The following is a 16,159-nucleotide window of genomic DNA, read 5'->3' on the forward strand; positions in this document are numbered from 1 at the left end:
AATAAAAAATCCAGTTCTCGGTTTGCCCAGGGTTCACTCTCTTAAATCTGAATTGTAAGGAGATGGGCTCAGAGTCCCTGTTCCCTTCACCCTTTGTGCACAGGCATTTGGACCGCCAGTTCCAGAACCAGCGTCCAAGAGCGTTTACTTTCAAGGGCAGCAACTCCAGACCCAGACGGGAGGTTGGGAGATGGAGAGCATCGTAGGTTTGCATTGGCTCGTCCTCCTCTGCCTTGCCCAGCCAAGAGAAATTCCCTGGAATAACTAAGCAAGAAGCTGGGAAAAGCAACAGGATAGTTTATTGTTATCACTGCTCATGAGGGGCCGTGAAGCAGGGCAGGGTGGTGAAAGTGAGCCAGAAATGGGCACGGGTGGTGTGATGATTGGTGGAAAGGGCCGTGACCATGGGTGTGGCAGGTGCGGTGCGGGGTGGAGAGGGAAGGATAACTTTTCCCCAGCCTGGTCCTTCTCCCAGGAGCCAGAGGCAGGGACACCCAGTCCAGAGAGAGTCCAGGCATGAGCACTCAGGAGAAGCAGAGCTAGATTTCAGTCACTTCCAGCAGTTTCTTCTGGTCTGTTTCCTAAGGGAGGCAGATGGGCAAGATAGTGTGGGGAGAGGAGGTGCAAATTCCTTCCTCCAGGGCAGCTTCGTTCTGGAGCCAACCAGATCCAGCACTAGCCTCATGGTACCTGACGCCAAGAGCCCCAGCATCCCAGCATGGATACGGACTTTCCTGGCTTCCTGAGGTCTTTGTCCTGGGGGCCACTTGGTCAGGGACAGGGGCTCTCTGGGCTGGGCCCCCACTGGGGTAGAAAGACAGGCACGATGCCCCTTGGGACTCACTGTAAGAGTCCTTTTGCCTCCCAAGCCAAGCTTTCTCCATCTCTGCTCCTCTGGACCCCCTACCACCCAAACACACAGACACACACTTTAGGGACTTACCTTCTTACTTTGGGACCTTCTCTGGCAGTACAGACCCAGGGGGATGAGAGATGCCAGAAGCAGCAGAACCCAGACCCCCAACAGCATGACCTGAATGCTTATGAACAGGGCCTGGGGACAGAGGACCAAAGCTGTTGGCACCAGAGTGACCGCACCAGCTGCTCTGTGCTCGCCCTCATTTCCAACACAGGGCATCTCTCTCCCCCTTCATCCTCACATCCGTAGCTTCTGGAAGGGCTAAGGAAGGAGCCCTGCATGACGGCAGGGGTGTTAACGAGTCTAGCATGCGGAGAGCAGCCAGAAAGCCCTCTCATCAGGCCTCAGTGTCCTCATCAGAACAGTGATGGGCTTGGGCTATGATTCGGCACCCCTGGCAGTCCCGAGGCCGGAGAGGATCCAGGGAGAACTCGCCTCTAATCCCCCTGCAGCACTTTGCACCCTTGCAACGTTGGTTCATTGATGATCATTTCAGGGTTTGTGTTTCCCACGAGTCTGGAACACCCCCCATCACAGGCATTGCTTCTAGTCTGTTCAGTGGCACAGCTGTGGTGACAATAGTCTAGCTGGGTGCAGAACAGGTGACACGGCCTTACTCTTTTTTTTTTCTTTTAAGATTTTATTTATTTATTTGACAGACAGAGAGACAGCCAGCGAGAGAGGGAACACAAGCAGGGGGAGTGGGAGAGGAAGAAGCAGGCTCATAGTGGAGGAGTCCGATCTGGGGCTCGATCCCAGAACGCTGGGATCACGCCCTGAGCTGAAGGCAGACGCTTAACGACTGAGCCACCCAGGTGCCCGGACACGGCTTTACTCTTGTCTACCATCCTGACCCTCCCTCCACAGCACCTGCTGCGCCCTTTCCTCTGCACACCGCCCCTGCCCAGCTTACCTTCAGCATACTCAGGTAGGAGAGGCACAGGTCCAGCCTTCTGGCTTCTTCCGGACTTCGAGTGCTAGGGGGCCTGGTGGCCCAGGACCAGGACCTCGAGGAGACATGACAGATATAGTCGCTAATATAATCGTTGTACTTATGGAAATTAAGAGCCCCAATGACGATGGCGGCAACGGCCGTGGAGAAAGCTGCCAAGGAAAGCAGGGTCCTCAGCAAGGCCTGGTGAGGAGAGGAGGCAGAGTGAGACCTTGGAGACTCAGTCTTTCCAGGAGCCTGGCCAGGGAGAGACGGGTGGTCTCCGGGAAGGAGGCTTGGCCGGGGTGGCCTCCAGCTTCTGGACCCGGCGTCGCACCCATGCCTTTCCCCAAACTCACCCAGTAGATGCCACCCCGTTTCTCGTTAATGAAGGCAACAGCTCCAGCCAGCACAGCCTGGGGAGAGATGGAAGCAGGACCGGGGCTAGCACAGGAGACGCAAGCCCTCCAGCTGCCTGCCTCTGTTTCCCTCTGTAAACCCCACGGACAGAGCCAACCATTGGCCGGTCCTTCCTTGGAACACTCCACGTGGACCTGAGGTTTTGAGCTAAGTTTTGTTGTCTGTAGTTAGGCCTGGGTCACACTCCTGAGCTGGCAGGACCCTCTGTTTTAGTGACATTGAAGAGCCCTCCTTCCCTTCTCCAAAAACTTCCTTTTAAAGCAATGGTGCTTTATGCATGTTCCAGATGGAGGCATGAAAGCCCGAGGCTGTTGGAGAAGCTCTCAGCAGGATGGGTCTGTGTGTGGCCTCTGGTCCAGGCACCTGTCCCGGCAGGGCCCAGCGACCCTGTCACCTGGGCTGACGAAACAGGAAGTCTGGTGCACCCCGGGGGACAGATGGATTCAGATCCTGCTGGCGATGCTGTAACTAGTCCTAGGGTTGGTTACTTTTGGATCTTCTAGCAGTAAATATTCGCAGGGCCCCTCAGGGCTACCACGACCTGCCCCCGAGCCCCTACTGCAGATTGCACACACCCATCCGTGGACATTCCCCGCTGTCCTTCCGTGTCACCCACTGGCTTCCCACCGTGTGCAGGACCCGCAGAGGGCTATGGGACATGACCAGGAGTTGACCTTATCTTGTAGAGTACACGCTCTCTAGTATGTTCTGCCCCCCCATCTCAGGGCAAGTGTCTGGAAATGAGCTGGGTCCTAGGTCTTTGGTTGGTGTTTGCTGCTGAACATGGAGGGAGGGGGCCAGGCTGGCGGGAAACCACGACAGCGGCCAGGGGACTTTGATCAGACCACCGCTTCCCTCGGCGGTTTCCTCATGTAGAAACAGGGAATCGGCCTCGATAACTTCGGGACTTTTCGACTGCTGGCATTTTACAGCATCGTGGTAATGATGGTGATGGCGGTCGTGATGGTCTATGACCTCTGACAGGAGGCGACTCTGCCCCTTCTTGGCCCGCCCACCCTCCTGCTGCCCGACTCACCACAGCCCCTGTCCAGATGGCAGCTTCTGAGTCACGCAAGCCGCCGTAGTAGAAGATGTAGAGGAAGCCTCCCAGAACCCCACTCAACACCCCCAGCACGATCTGCAGCACCTGCAGGAAGCAGAAAAGCCTAAGGAGCGGGCTCCCAGATTCCTGGGCCCAGGAGCCGCTCTCTGCCCCCACGTCTCAGGCAGCTTTGTGGCCCTGCCATTCCAGGTGTCACCAGCGGGAACCACGTGAAAGAGAAAGAGGGAGGGGGGAAGGAGGAGGGCGAGCCAGCCCATGCTGGGTCTGGCTGGGGAGAGGGTGGCTCAGGGCTCCACTGCCTAAGACTTTAAACGGCCATGGCTCCCTGCACCCTTTTAGCCTCAAGCCCACCTTCTTTCAGCTTTTATTGAGAAGGCCAGTAAGTGCGTAAAGAAGTCAGAAATGGAGCAGAGGAGACCTGGATTTCTAATAAGAAGATAAAACTGGCTGTGCTTCCAGTTCAGAGAGGCTGGCCAGGAGGGTGCACAGCAAAAGGAGGGTCTTCTTTTCCTGACACGGGGGGCCTAGGAGCCCCTCTGGGCCCCTACTCACCCAGGAGGCCACCAGCAGCCGTCTCCTGCCCCAGGTCTGGGAGGTGGAGCCAGGGGTGAGGGACCGAAGCAGGGAGCACCCACGTATCAGGAGTGTGGCCAGAGATGACTCCTGGTGGATATGCACGTCGATGCGGGTGGGCTGCGGGGTCCCAGGGGCCACCGCACCACTGTCTACTGTCCCCATGCCTGCAGACATCTGTCTGGGAGAGAGGAAGAGAGGGTCAGCAAGGAAGAGTTGGCAGGACGTGTTCAAAGATCCCATTGTCCATTGGGACTGGTGGAGGTCCCTGGTCACAGAGCAATATCCCTGGCCCTTTCTTGAGGGTGTCGTGTCAGGACAGCCTGACTCTGCTGGTGCTGTGGGGACCACTGAGCCTGCTGGAACCTCCCCCTTCACCCAACATCTGTGGTCCCCTCATCCTCCCACGGCGGCAGGGTCTGGACCAAGCAGTGGCCCGTAGTCCTCAGCTCTCCACCCTCTTTCGCCAGCCTGCCATCACAACCTGCACCCTGAGCCCTCGGGCTACGGGGCAGAGCCCCAGGCCCCACTGCCTGCGAGCTCCAGCAGCTGTAGCTACTCCACAGACGGGCCTGGGGACACCCCTCAGCCCCTGAATACCCCCCTCTCCACCAACAGTCCCTCTGCTCCACCTGACCTGTTCAAGCTGCTGTCCCCACCCAACAGTGAAGGAAGGAGTTGCAGGCGAAGGTGGAGGTCAAGGCAAGACTGACTTGGCATCAAACGGGAACACACCGGGCCTCTGCTCCTGCCACCTTCCCGGAGTCCATTCTCTGCTGGTGGTTGGTCCCTCCCTTCCCCCATCCCCAGCAAGCTCTGGGCCAGGCTTTGGAGACCGAAATCCAGTGGGGAGGGGTCCTGGGAAAGGGCTGCCTGGCTGTCCCCCCCCGCCTCACCTGCTCTCCTTAGGGCCCCTGGGGCTGGGTGTGCCAGGCTGGGCTGAGCTGGAGTGGGAACCCAGCCGGTGGAGAAGGAGGTTGGTGAAGCACCAGAAGGGCAGGGTGGAGGAGGGGCTTGCTGAGGTAGCCTGGCAGAGGGGCCCCTGTGTGGGGGGTTTCCAGCTGCCAGCCCATCTCTGGGCTCTCGCCTGGAGTGTGGATACGGGGTGGGTGGCCTGGGAGCCCATGAAGCTGATGAGCCCTGGGAAACCCCTGGGAAGCTGTCCTCTCCCCCATGACCACTTGGGCAGGTGCTTTCTGAACACAGGTCTGTGGGTGCTGGGAGTGTGGGCTCCATCTGTGTTGTGAGAGTCGGTAGGAGTGTGTGTGTGTGTGTGTGTGTGTGTGTGTGCACTCTGCCTTTCTCACCATCCTGGTTATCTACTCAAGACGGAATCCCCCTAGAGGGGCCCCTTTGTCCCAGCTGTTTTCTGGGAAGTTGCAAAGCTGAAGGTCAGACCCTCCTCCCTCCACCCCTTCCTTCAGCTCTTCTCTTTCCCAACTACTGATCTTCAGCTGAGGCCTGACCCTCCCAGCGCCACTCTGCTGAGACTCCCAGAGGACAGCAGGTGAGCAGGGTACTCACCCTCACAGGCCAGGTGACCCCTTCCCAGGAGACTCTCACCATAGGACCTTGCTCTCTTGAGGAGTCTCTCCAAGGCTGGTCCCCAAAGCCCCCATCCTATCTCACAGGATGCTGCTCTCTTCCCATTCCCAGTTCCCATAGGACTTGCTAGGGGTGCAGAGGGATGCCCTAGACAGGGTGTGACTTGGGGAGGGGAAGGGGGATGTGTCTGGCTGCAGCAGCCTCACCAGGCCTCACCCCTCCTTTATTCCTGGTAGGGTGGCTGAAGCTCAGGCAGTTTGGTGGTGAGAGGTCCTTCAGAGTGAAGCCGGAAGTTGGAGGGCCCAGGATGTAGCACAGGTCTTCTCTGCTCCTCTCCCCCCAACTCCAGGAGCACTGGGAAGAGCGGGGCTGAGAGAGCGGCCAGGGGAGCAGGGACGAGCTGCACACCCTGGAGTCAGGGGGACGTGGGAGGAGAGTCCTTATGGGACTGGCCTGGTCCAGAAGTAGAGCAAGGGGCTGAGCTGAGCTGGGGTTGGAGTGTGGTGGGGGAAGTGGTGGTACCCAGGGGCTCAGAGGAAGCTGGAGCCCAAGGCATGTTCAAGCCTGCCCCATGATGCTGGCTCCTGGGACCCAAGGGGGAGATCTGGTTGGAATCCGGGCTGGACTTCCTTGTGTGTGTCTGTGAACAAGTCTGAACCTATTTGTACGTCTGCAGAATTGTCCAACACCTGTCCTTTATACCTCCAAGGAGACCAGGTAGGCACAAGAATGACACTGCTCCTCAAAGGACATAGAATACAAGGGAAGACTTTAGGGTCGCCATCTTGGTGATGTTTAGAATCGTTATTAATACTGTTGTGATTTCCATCAGTGATGCCGAAGTAGGATGCCCATTAGAATTACTACGGAGGATTGCTTTTGGGGCTGGGCAAGTTGATTCCAAAGTGCATATGGAGAAGTAACCCAGCAAAAAAGGCGATGAAAGAAAAAAATAACATGAGGGGGATCATGGAAGAGCTCAATTATTAAACTCTGTACTCATCATTAAAATCGTGGCAATGGTGCCTGACTCATCAGACTCACCAATGGACAGAATATAAAGATTAGAATAGATCTGAATTCCTAGGATAATGTTGTTTTTGCTCAGGAGAACATTTTAAATCAGTAGGAGAAAGATAATATATTCCTCACACAGAGCATACCCTTCAGAAGTTAACCATCTGGGGAAAGAAACCCCAGAACAACTTGGATGTGTACCTTCCAATTTACAAGATAAATCCCAGATGGATCAACCTTTAAATGTGAAAACTGAAAGCATAACACCACTTAGAAGAAAACAGGGAAGAATTATTTTATAATCTGGATGTGGGAAAGTCCTTTTTAAGTATGACAGAAGACCCAGAAATCAGAATAAACATGGAAACTGGTTGATTTAATCAAAATATAAATCACAAATTGTAAAGAAATACTTGGAAATCAGGTCACAGATGATAATTTTTCAAATACCCAAGACCCTGTACAAAACAAACCAGTAAAACAAGAAGGACTTGGGTCTGAACAGAGAGCTCACAAAAGAAGGGGAAAAGGGGTCTTAAACATCTGAAATAATAAGAGAACTGTGGATTCAAACTCTACTGGAATAGTCACAACGAGCAGATCAGTGGTTGCCTTGGGCCAGGGGTCGAGGGGTTAATTGGGAAGAGAACATTAGGGAACCTTTTGTAACCTAGAAATGTTCTCTGTCTTGATTGTAACCTCGCTGAGATACCACTGAAAAGCGGGCATTTTGCTGCATAAAACTGATTAAAATCTAATGGGATGTGATTTTCCTGATAAACGTTTGGAAAAGATTAAAAAATTTGCTGACATCTCCTGCAGGCCATGGAGAGGGGCAACAGACACTCTTTGACCTTGCTCCTGCTTGTGAATGGCATGGGGTAGCCCCACATAGGGCAATATCTGTTGAAATGACACATGCATATTCCCACTGACCTGCCAGTTCCCCATGGTTTGCAAGAGGAAATTGATGTCTATCAATAGGAGCTGACCAAGGGGCCGCTGGGTGGCTCAGTGGGTTAAGAGTCTGCCTTTGGCTCAGGTCATGGTCCCAGGGGGCTGGGATGGAGCCCTGCATTGGGCTCCCTGCTCCACAGGGAGCCTGCTTCTCCCTCTTCCTCTGTCACTCCCCCTGCTTATGCTCTCTCACTCTCCTCTCAAATAAATAAATAATATCTTAAAAGAAATAGGAGCCTGCTGAAAACAGTCATGATGCATTCAGACAATGGAACACTCTGCAGCCGGACAAATGAGCGAGAAAGCGTTTTATGGACTAATGTATGATGATCTTCGAAACACAGTTTGGTGAACAAATCATTGTGCAGACAGTTTATGTAGTATCCTGCCATTTGTAGGAAAAGGGGGAGGAGAATATTTTTTATATGCCTTTCTATGCAAAAAATGTCATTGTAGGATACATAAAAAATGATATTAGTTTCTAACTAGAAGGCAACTAGGTGGCTGGGAGAGAAAGATAGGAGGGAGGGTTTTAAAAGTATACCCTTTTGTATCTTTTGAATTTTTTAACCATGTGGAAATATTATATATATATATCATATATATATATATATATATATGATATATATATATAAAGGAAAGGATTCCTTTCCTCACCCAACGCAAGACCCAGATAAACTGTGTCAGACCATTCTGGGGAGGGGCCCAAGAATATATGTGGTGAAGAGTTCCAGAGGCGATTTGTATTTGCAGCCCAGATTAAGACCACTGTGATCCTGCTACCTGCTCTGGGAAGACCCCTTGGATCTTGACAAGGGACTGTTTTCTCTCCCTTCACTCATGCAACATATTCCTTTTTTTATCTTAGCTGGTTCCCAGACCTCACTTTTGTACGTCTTCTTCCCAGCAGACAGGATGACCCAAAACATGGTGACCGTGAATGGAGTCAATGTGGCCTCGACGCTGTCCCAGCCCAGCCACATCAACATCCACATCCACCAGGAATCAGCATTGGCACAATTGTTAAAAGCTGGGGCTTCCCTGAAGGAGCTCTTTTCTCACCCTCGGGACACCGGCCCTTCCGAGGCCAGGATGAGCTATGGGCAGCTTGCGTTGGGGGTAAGAGGAGCAGGTGCTGCAGAGGATGGTAACTGTCCTTCAACAGGATGAAAAAGTGTGTTGACTCCTCATGAGAACATACTATTTGTATCCCATCTTTTGTGGGAAAAGAAAGTTTCGGCAGGTTCCCCCACACATTTAGATAGAAAAGAATGATGGGCGTCTTCTTTGGTACAGTGGGGGTGGTTTCAGCCAGAGGTGGGGGAGAGGTGGCTCTTAGCTGAGTTTCATGGAACCCATGTGGGCCGAGGTTCTGCAGATGCAAGGGAAGACTTCAGGGAAGACGAGAGAGAGAGAGAGAGAGAGAGAGAGTCCTTAGGCTATAACCTAAAAGTGCTCAGTATCCATCAGAAGGGATCACACCACTACACGCATGCCTAGAATGAAAGGTAGAGCAGGTGACATCCTTGGGGATCCACCTGCAGCAGTTGGCATCTGAGCCAGACCTCACATGGAGGAAGAGTGTGTGTAGACAAGGGTGAAGGATGGAAGGAAAGGAATTCCAGGTCAGGAGAACGGCAGGACCAAGGGTGAAGAAGCCAGAAAGCTTTGGGCAAATTCTTTCAGAGGAAAGAGAGTGGGACTCAGGGCAGATCAGACTGGAAATGCAGCCCAGGGCCCTATTGCTGAGAGCCTTGACTAACAAGGTGGGAAGATGTCCTGAATCAGCTTCAGTAGTGGGAAGGCTGCGGGGGGTTTCCCAACAGGAACCTGGGCTTTTTATGAATCTGCCTCCCAGCCAGGAGGTGTCCAGGGAATAAGGGTGGAGGGTCTGCACATGCCTGGGCCCAGCAGAAATGCCAAGGAAAGAGAGGAGTCTCCGTCGTCTGTGGATGACATCTCCATGACTTGCGAGTGAGTGGGCTTGGGGTACAAGGGAGAACAGGAATCCAAGAACGTGTTGAGGTTTGGCATATTGGAGACCAGGAGCCCGAGGCCCTCGAAGGCAGGAGAGGTTAGACAGTGGGAATGCAGGTGAGGTGTGGAACTTGGATGTGACAGATCTGAGGTGCTGGTGGGATGAGCGGGTGGTGACGGCCAAGAGGCAGTGATAGTTGGGTTCTCCCGGAAGCAGATGTGACTCAGAGTTAAACGTGCAAAAGGTTTGTTGGAGTGTCATGCCTATGAATGAGAAAGGAGGGAGCGAGATTGGGCAAGGGGAGTGGCCAGATCATAATGCAGGCCTGACGAGGTCTCTGCCAGCCCCGTGGGGAGCTCGGGAGCGAGGACGACCACTTTATCGGAGAGCCATGTTGGGTGGAAATGGCCGTCGTACCCACCGCCTTGCTTCGCCAGTGGCTGGGTGGCCATCCCCAAAGAGTGTGCCTGTGGCTTGGAAGGTGAAGGGACTCTGAAGCTGCTGACCACTGAAGGTTGTCAGCTAACACACTCCTTTCTTGAAAGGGGTCCTTTCAGCCCATCCTGGGCAAGATGGTGGGGTTCCTAAGGAGGAATGGGGAGAAAAAAGTGGGAATCATCCAGTGGGATGACAAAGAATGGTACTGAGGAAAAAGTAATGACAAAAAGCCTGCCATGTCTGAGGGATGGGGGAGAGCCACAACATGCTGCTTCATGGATATGAAGGGGACAGAACCTTCCAGAATCAGAGCTGCGGAGAGGTCAAGACAGGGAAAGGAGAGGAAAGCCAGCTAGGTAGGAGCTGGGTGGTCTCTCCTGGGGCATGTGGGCTCATGGGAAGGGAGTTGGCTTTTCACCCTGTCTTGCAGGTGACCCAGATACTGCTAGGGGCTGCGAGCTGTGCTCTTGGAGTGTTGCTCTACTTTGGGCCCTGGACAGAGCTGCGTGCTTCAGGCTGCGCCTTCTGGGCAGGGTCTGTGGTGAGTAAGGAACGGGCTGTAAAGCTTGGTGGCAGGCAAGTGGTTATGGGCAAGGAGAGAGTTCCTTTGGATCTGGGCAGGGATTTGGTGAAGAAACCAAAGACCCGGATCTGAATGCCCTTCACCATGAGGAAGCAGCCTTAAGGGGTGAGCCAGTCCCTGTCACTCTGCACTTTCCTTCTTAAGGCCAGGCTGGGAAGGCTGAGCAGCTGTGATGGAGTCCTGTCCATATGGTTTGTCTTTGCCAGTCCCTTGGATCGTGCTTCAAATCGGCTGTGATGGGAATGGGTGGGGTGTCACTTCGGGAGAGTGAACTGGAGACCTTTTCTGGCCTCTTCTCTCTTCAGGCTATTGTAGCAGGAGCTGGGGCCATTGTCCATGAGAAGCACCGGGGCAAACTCTCAGTGAGTCTTGGGGTCCTCTGCCCCCTCCTATTCTGTTTTTCTCTTCTATTTTTCTGTCTTCTTCCTTTTGGTTCCTAATGTCCTGGGATCTTTCCTGGAGGGGTGGGGAGGGTTTCCTGGGCCGGGAAGTGACAAAGAAGAGACAGGTTTGGGGCCAGGACCTCGTGGCTCTCAATAAAGAGGATCTGTTGCCCTGCCCTTCTCCTTTCTAGGGCTGTGCGTCAGGTCTGCTCACGCTGGCCGGTGTTGCCGTGGCCGTGGCTGCTGTTGTCCTCTGTGTGAATAGCTTAACCGTGCAAAGTGATGGCTTCTTTTACATTGATTCCGTGTGTGATGCCACAGAAAATGTCACCATGACCACTGGGTACAAAGAGACATGGCAAAGGAGTCGCACATCACGGTGGGAGGAGGATAGGTGCAGAACCTACATGCAAATGCTGATGGTGAGAACAGAGTCCAGTGTTCCAGGGACCCGCCACAACTGTCTGTTCCCGAGGAGCTGGGGCACTGGCAGGCAGAGATGTAGGCTCTTGGAGTGTGGACCTCATCCTAGGTCTGCGGTTCGGGAGGTTTTAACTTAAGCTGGAGACGTTTCTCAGACCCTCACCGCATCAGAATTCCTGAATCAAAGGGGATGAGGAGCAAAGAGCAGACATTTAAGAGAGAATATCACGGAACACCCTTCTATCGTTTCTGGTGTGCCCCGCCCTAGTTACCTATTGCTGTGTCACACAACACCCAACACGCTGTGGCCTAAGACTATCATTTGTGATTATTTCTCACATTCTGGCTGGGTTCAGATAGGCAGTGTTCACTTGGGTTTTCTCATGCAGTTGCAGTCAGACATCAGTGGGGGGTGAAGCCATCTGAGAGCTTGATCGGGTTGGATCTCCAAGATGGCGCCCACATGGCTGGGAGCTCAGCTGAGGCTGTCAGCCAGAGAACCTACAATGGCTTCTCCACCTGGTTTGGGCTGCTCGTGGCATGCAACTAGGTTCCAAAAAGAAGTATCTGACTGTGACTATTTCAGGAGGTGGGAAATGGAAGCTACTGGCACAGTATCACCTCCACTGTATTTTGTTGTCCATAACAGTTACAGGCTGTTCCAGATTCTAGGGGTGGAGAAATAGACCCAGCTCTTCACAGGGTGTGGTAAGGTCACATCGCAGACAAGCAACTGGGGTGGAAGCTATGGCTGCCCCATAGCGGCAAAATGCAATGTGCTTCGGTGGGAAGTAGTCAGTTGGACAGAGTCTGATACCTGGTCGGGTTGCTAAGGTGGTGGTAAGAGCAGAATCAGAGGAGCAGACTCCTGACTGTGTCTTTTTGCCTCCTTCGTCTCCAGAACGTGTTCCTCAGCATCCGTGCTCTGCTCCTGGCTGTCTGTGTCCTGCAGGTCATCGTATCCTTAGCTTCCCTGATCCTGGGTCTTCGCAGCTTGTGTGGCCGGAGCTCCCGGGCGCTGGTGAGCTGTCGGGGAGGCACAGGGGAAAGAACGGGTCTGTTTGGTGAAGCTCTGGGATCAGGGAGGAACATCGGGGCCAGGAGCGTTGCTCAGCTTCTTTCCAGCACTCAGCTCGGTCCTTGCTGCCTGGGGAGCGCGCACGGGTTAGCTTCTGCCCTCTGCCTCTTCAGACCCTCCTTTGTGCCTTCCTGTCCCAGATCTCTGGGTAGCTCCCCCTCCTCTGTACCTTTTCCTTCCCCTCCTTCTTTCTTTTACCTCATTTCAAGTTCTAGGAAGTTAACTAGGCCCCATCTTTTCTCCAACAATTACTGATTTCTCCTGTTTTTTTTTTTTTTTTTTTCAGAATGAGGAAGGGTCAGAGAAAAAGCTACTGGGGGACAATTCGGTGCCTCCCTCACCCTCCAAGGAGAAGACCACGGCTAGCATCATCCTGTGAGCCGCTGCAGAGCCTGCCCCTGCCTGGGCCTCCGCATACCCTCAGCCAGAGTAGCCCAGGGCCTCCAGAGAGGAGGGTGTCCCCTCCCCAGGGCCCTTCACTGCCCTGCCCCTCTGCCCTGCCCTTCACCCTTGCCTCTCCTTTGGCCACTGTCCCCGCCTCCTCCTCTTCCCACGGTTCCCACTCCAGCGGCCTCAATTCAAGGAACAGGGGTTGTTGCCTTTTCTCCACTGCCAATAAAACAGAAACAACAAGAAAAATAATTTTGCCCAGAAAAGATGTGCTCTCTCTTGCTTCCGCACATGGTGTGCTGTGAAAATGCCTTTCTCTGTGCTGATATGTATGGATTTAAATGAGGGCCAGTTTGCGACATGGAAACAAGGTCCCAATAAGACTAAATTTAATTATATTCCACTCTATATCCCAAGTGGCAAACTTCTTTTTTATGATTTCCTTCTGATCAAAGTAAAGTGAAAATAGCTCTCATATACTTAGAATCTTTTTACCTGTTGAGATTGTCTTTAAGTATCTAAGATGTGGCTATAATTTTCTGGGGGATTTATAGAACTATGTGAGGCATGGAACAGGACTTTTTCTTCCCTCCCTCTCTCCCTCCTCTACCCCTCCCTCCCTCCCTCCCTTCTCTCCTCCCTTCCTCCCTCCCTCCCTTCCCCCTTCCCCCCTTCCCTTCCTCCCCCTTCCCTTTCTACCTTAATCAGAGTTAGTTCTTTCTCTCCACACACACACACACACACACACATTCTCTCACACACCCCTATTATTCTTCACTTTCTTTTTAAATGATATGAGGAATTTAAAAAACGCTTTATTTCTTTTATACATCTATAAATACATAGTATGCATATATAGATGTAAGCATTTCTGAAGGGTAAGAAAGCAGGTTACAGTCTAGAATTAACAAGTGATGGTTATTCTGGCTTTTTTGGCAGCTTTGCGTTTCCATGTGGCTTTACGAAATCTCTCTGAGGTAGGATTTATGCCTCCCTGGCAGACCACAGGGGAAGAACGAGTCTTCGAATCCAGGCAGACTGCCTCAGAGCCCCCACCTTCACCCACCGCACAGCGCTGCCTCTGTGGCTGTGCTGAACGGGCAGAGCCGCAAAAATACGTGAGGCGTGGCCCTGCGCGTGGGGTTCAGAATGGAGGGCCTTTGTCTGTCTCCCCAGGGCCCCCTCACTGCCTAGTCCTTAGATAGAGGTTTGTAAACAAGCTTGCATAAGAAAAAGCCACAGAGATGACCCAGAAATAAGTTCAGAGTATTGGACAGGGGTTGGCAAATTTCACCCTGAGGGTCAAATCCAGTCTGTCAAATATTTCTATAAATAAAGTTTTATTGAAACACAACCACACCCATTTGTTCACACATTGTCTATGCTTCAAGGGCAGACGAATGGCCCGCAAAGCCCCAAATCTCTACTACCAGGCCTTTTCCAGAAAAAGTTTGCCAGCCCCTGGTGTAGGGCACCACAATGGAGGGGGAGCTAGTTCTATCGGGTGATCGACGGGAGCCTATATTCTTGCTGCCTCAAGTGAGAATCCGCCCCAGATGCCCTGGCCTGTGGCTTGGGCAACCTCGAAACCCCGGAAAGCGGGCTAGAGATGCACGCCTGCCCCAGCCCAGACCCGCTGAATCAAAATTTGCTTTTTCACAACATGCAAGGTGGTGCTTCCTGTGCTGAGCACGCTTTGTGGAAGCGTGGGGACAGATAATCACACCTGGGTGGCTTGCTGGGCGTATCCGATATGAAACGAGGCCCCTCGAATTTCACTGTTCTAATTTCTTTGTATGAACTCGTTAGATGCTATTAATTTCTGTGCATCAGTGTTTCTAAACCAGTCCATTTATGGCCAGATCACTAGAAGTGTTTTTCATTTTTCATACTGGTAAACAAGTGTCAACTCTGTGGTTTTTGGGGGTTTTTTTTGTTTGTTTGTTTCGTTCTTTTTGGACTTTGTTGCATGAAATGGTCTTTTAATGTCGGAGTCTGGCAACTTCTCCCCCAACCCGTGAAGTTGCTAAGTCCCTGAAGGAAGGTGACGCCCTCTCTCTGACCCCCTTTCCCCTCACCCCGTGACTAACCCTGGAAGTTTCTGAATCTTTTCCTTTTCTGTAGGAAATCAGATGTCAAACCCTTCTCCCCTTGCTTTTGTTTACTTAGAAAAACCCACAGTTCTTGGTCTATCTGCACGGCTCCATCTTGGCGGTGAAACCGTGTATACAGATGGAGACAACTTCAGGACCCTGACACGGGGTCAGGCAAGTAACCCCAAGCCAGCTTATATTTACTGAAGGATTTAAAACCAGAGCATACACAGGAAACGGTTTTATTTTCTAATCACTGCTTTAGTTTGTTTCCCAGCCGTATCCGGGGCTTGAACTCAAGGTCAGGACCGGAGCTGAGATCAAGAGCCAGAGGCTCAATTTCCTGAGCCACCCAGACACCTTTCTCATCCCTGCTTTTGTCAACTCCCCATTTCCCCATTGGATACGGGGTCCTTTAACATCAGGACCAGATTCCAGATTCCATAACCTGGAAAGGGCCTCACATTTGGGGTTCAAGACCCGGTGCTGTTCATTTCTAAAGCTGCACTGGAGGAGCTCGGCGCCCCCCTCCGGCGCAGACCGGAACTGCTGGACTGGGAGGGGCTGGAAGGAACTGTGCCCCCTCGGGGCTGGGGCAGGGAAGAGGGGCGAAGGGCGGGGCCTCAGTGCCTGCGGCAGAAAGCACCGGAGGGAGGGGACGGGGGTTAGGACTTCCTTGGCTCAGCTCTCCGTCCAGCGATCCAGAGGACGTAGTGACGTGGGTGATGTCTGTCCTTGCTCTGTCTGGGAGGCACCAGGCAATTTCCCTGCCCCTCCCTCTGCTCCCTTAGCTACCGGCGCACGGGGGAGTTGGGTACACTTCCCGGAAAAGCATCTCCAAAGGAGCCAGAGCTATGAAACGACGGGAAGGGGACTGCTTTCCTGCAGAGCGAGCGTTCCTTTACCATTTCTTGCCCTTGCAAAGGGCACAGTCTCTTCAGATACGCTGCAGGGAATGGGGTAGAGGCCGCATTGTCTCAAACCGAACAAAGGTGGCCCCGGAGCCTCCGATCCAAAGAACTGTTCAAAAAAAAAAAAAAAAGGGGCGCCTGGGTGGCACAGCGGTTAAGCGTCTGCCTTCGGCTCAGGGCGTGATCCCGGCGATCTGGGATCGAGCCCCACATCAGGCTCTTCTGCTATGAGCCTGCTTCTTCCTCTCCCACTCCCCCTGCTTGTGTTCCCTCTCTCGCTGGCTGTCTCTATCTCTGTTGAATAAATAAATAAAATCTTTAAAAAAAAAAGAAAGTGCAATGAAGGTTTAGGAAAAACGGTCAACTTTTATTTTAAAAATTCCTTCTCAGGTAGGAAGGAGACATCACAACTGATCGTTTTCACCGCTAGGTGCTGCTATCAACGTCAGTACTTACC

General features: G+C 52.8%; 2 protein-coding genes across 4 annotated transcripts; one reads left to right on the plus strand and one right to left on the minus strand.

Annotated features, from left to right (window-relative positions):
- Positions 1 to 277: 277 nt before the first annotated feature.
- TMEM176A (transmembrane protein 176A) lies at positions 278 to 4,912 on the minus strand. Of its 2 annotated transcripts, none has more exons than XM_008688618.2 (7): positions 4,803 to 4,912; positions 3,886 to 4,087; positions 3,307 to 3,417; positions 2,210 to 2,266; positions 1,833 to 2,054; positions 944 to 1,054; positions 278 to 581 (listed from the first exon to the last, which is right to left on the minus strand). In XM_008688618.2, the coding sequence occupies exons 2-7, from the start codon at positions 4,081 to 4,083 to the stop codon at positions 540 to 542; spliced, it is 741 nt and encodes a 246-aa protein (XP_008686840.1). In that variant the 5' UTR covers positions 4,084 to 4,087; positions 4,803 to 4,912; the 3' UTR covers positions 278 to 539. The 2 variants fall into 2 exon arrangements, with proteins under 2 accessions (XP_008686840.1, XP_008686841.1); XM_008688619.2 differs by having other exon boundaries at positions 3,886 to 4,083; positions 4,803 to 4,897.
- Positions 4,913 to 5,284: 372 nt separating this feature from the next.
- Positions 5,285 to 12,950, plus strand: TMEM176B (transmembrane protein 176B). 2 transcript variants are annotated; one of them, XM_040643810.1, is made up of 7 exons: positions 5,285 to 5,413; positions 8,336 to 8,544; positions 10,272 to 10,382; positions 10,730 to 10,786; positions 10,999 to 11,229; positions 12,132 to 12,251; positions 12,595 to 12,950. In XM_040643810.1, exons 2-7 carry the CDS (start codon positions 8,341 to 8,343, stop codon positions 12,685 to 12,687), a joined length of 816 nt encoding a protein of 271 aa, XP_040499744.1. In that variant the 5' UTR covers positions 5,285 to 5,413; positions 8,336 to 8,340; the 3' UTR covers positions 12,688 to 12,950. The 2 variants fall into 2 exon arrangements, with proteins under 2 accessions (XP_040499744.1, XP_040499745.1); XM_040643811.1 differs by having other exon boundaries at positions 5,310 to 5,413; positions 8,333 to 8,544.
- The last annotated feature ends 3,209 nt before the right edge of the window (positions 12,951 to 16,159 follow it).

Source organism: Ursus maritimus, unplaced genomic scaffold (assembly GCF_017311325.1).
Source record: "Ursus maritimus isolate PB19 unplaced genomic scaffold, ASM1731132v1 scaffold_3, whole genome shotgun sequence".
Classification (NCBI taxonomy): Eukaryota; Metazoa; Chordata; class Mammalia; order Carnivora; family Ursidae; genus Ursus; species Ursus maritimus.

Bases quoted from the DNA above. Each gene is read 5' to 3' on its own strand.
- TMEM176A (XM_008688618.2), bottom strand. From the start codon at position 4,083: ATGTCTGCAGGCATGGGGACAGTAGACAGTGGTGCGGTGGCCCCTGGG. The intron at 3,418-3,885 runs GTGAGTAGGGGC...TGCTTCCTGCAG, and splicing joins GGCTGCTGGTGGCCTCCTGG to GTGCTGCAGATCGTGCTGGG. The intron at 2,267-3,306 runs GTGAGTCGGGCA...ATCTCTCCCCAG, and splicing joins CCATCTGGACAGGGGCTGTG to GCTGTGCTGGCTGGAGCTGT.
- TMEM176B (XM_040643810.1), top strand. From the start codon at position 8,341: ATGACCCAAAACATGGTGACCGTGAATGGAGTCAATGTGGCCTCGACG. The intron at 8,545-10,271 runs GTAAGAGGAGCA...CCTGTCTTGCAG, and splicing joins ATGGGCAGCTTGCGTTGGGG to GTGACCCAGATACTGCTAGG. The intron at 12,252-12,594 runs GTGAGCTGTCGG...TTTTTTTTTCAG, and splicing joins GCCGGAGCTCCCGGGCGCTG to AATGAGGAAGGGTCAGAGAA.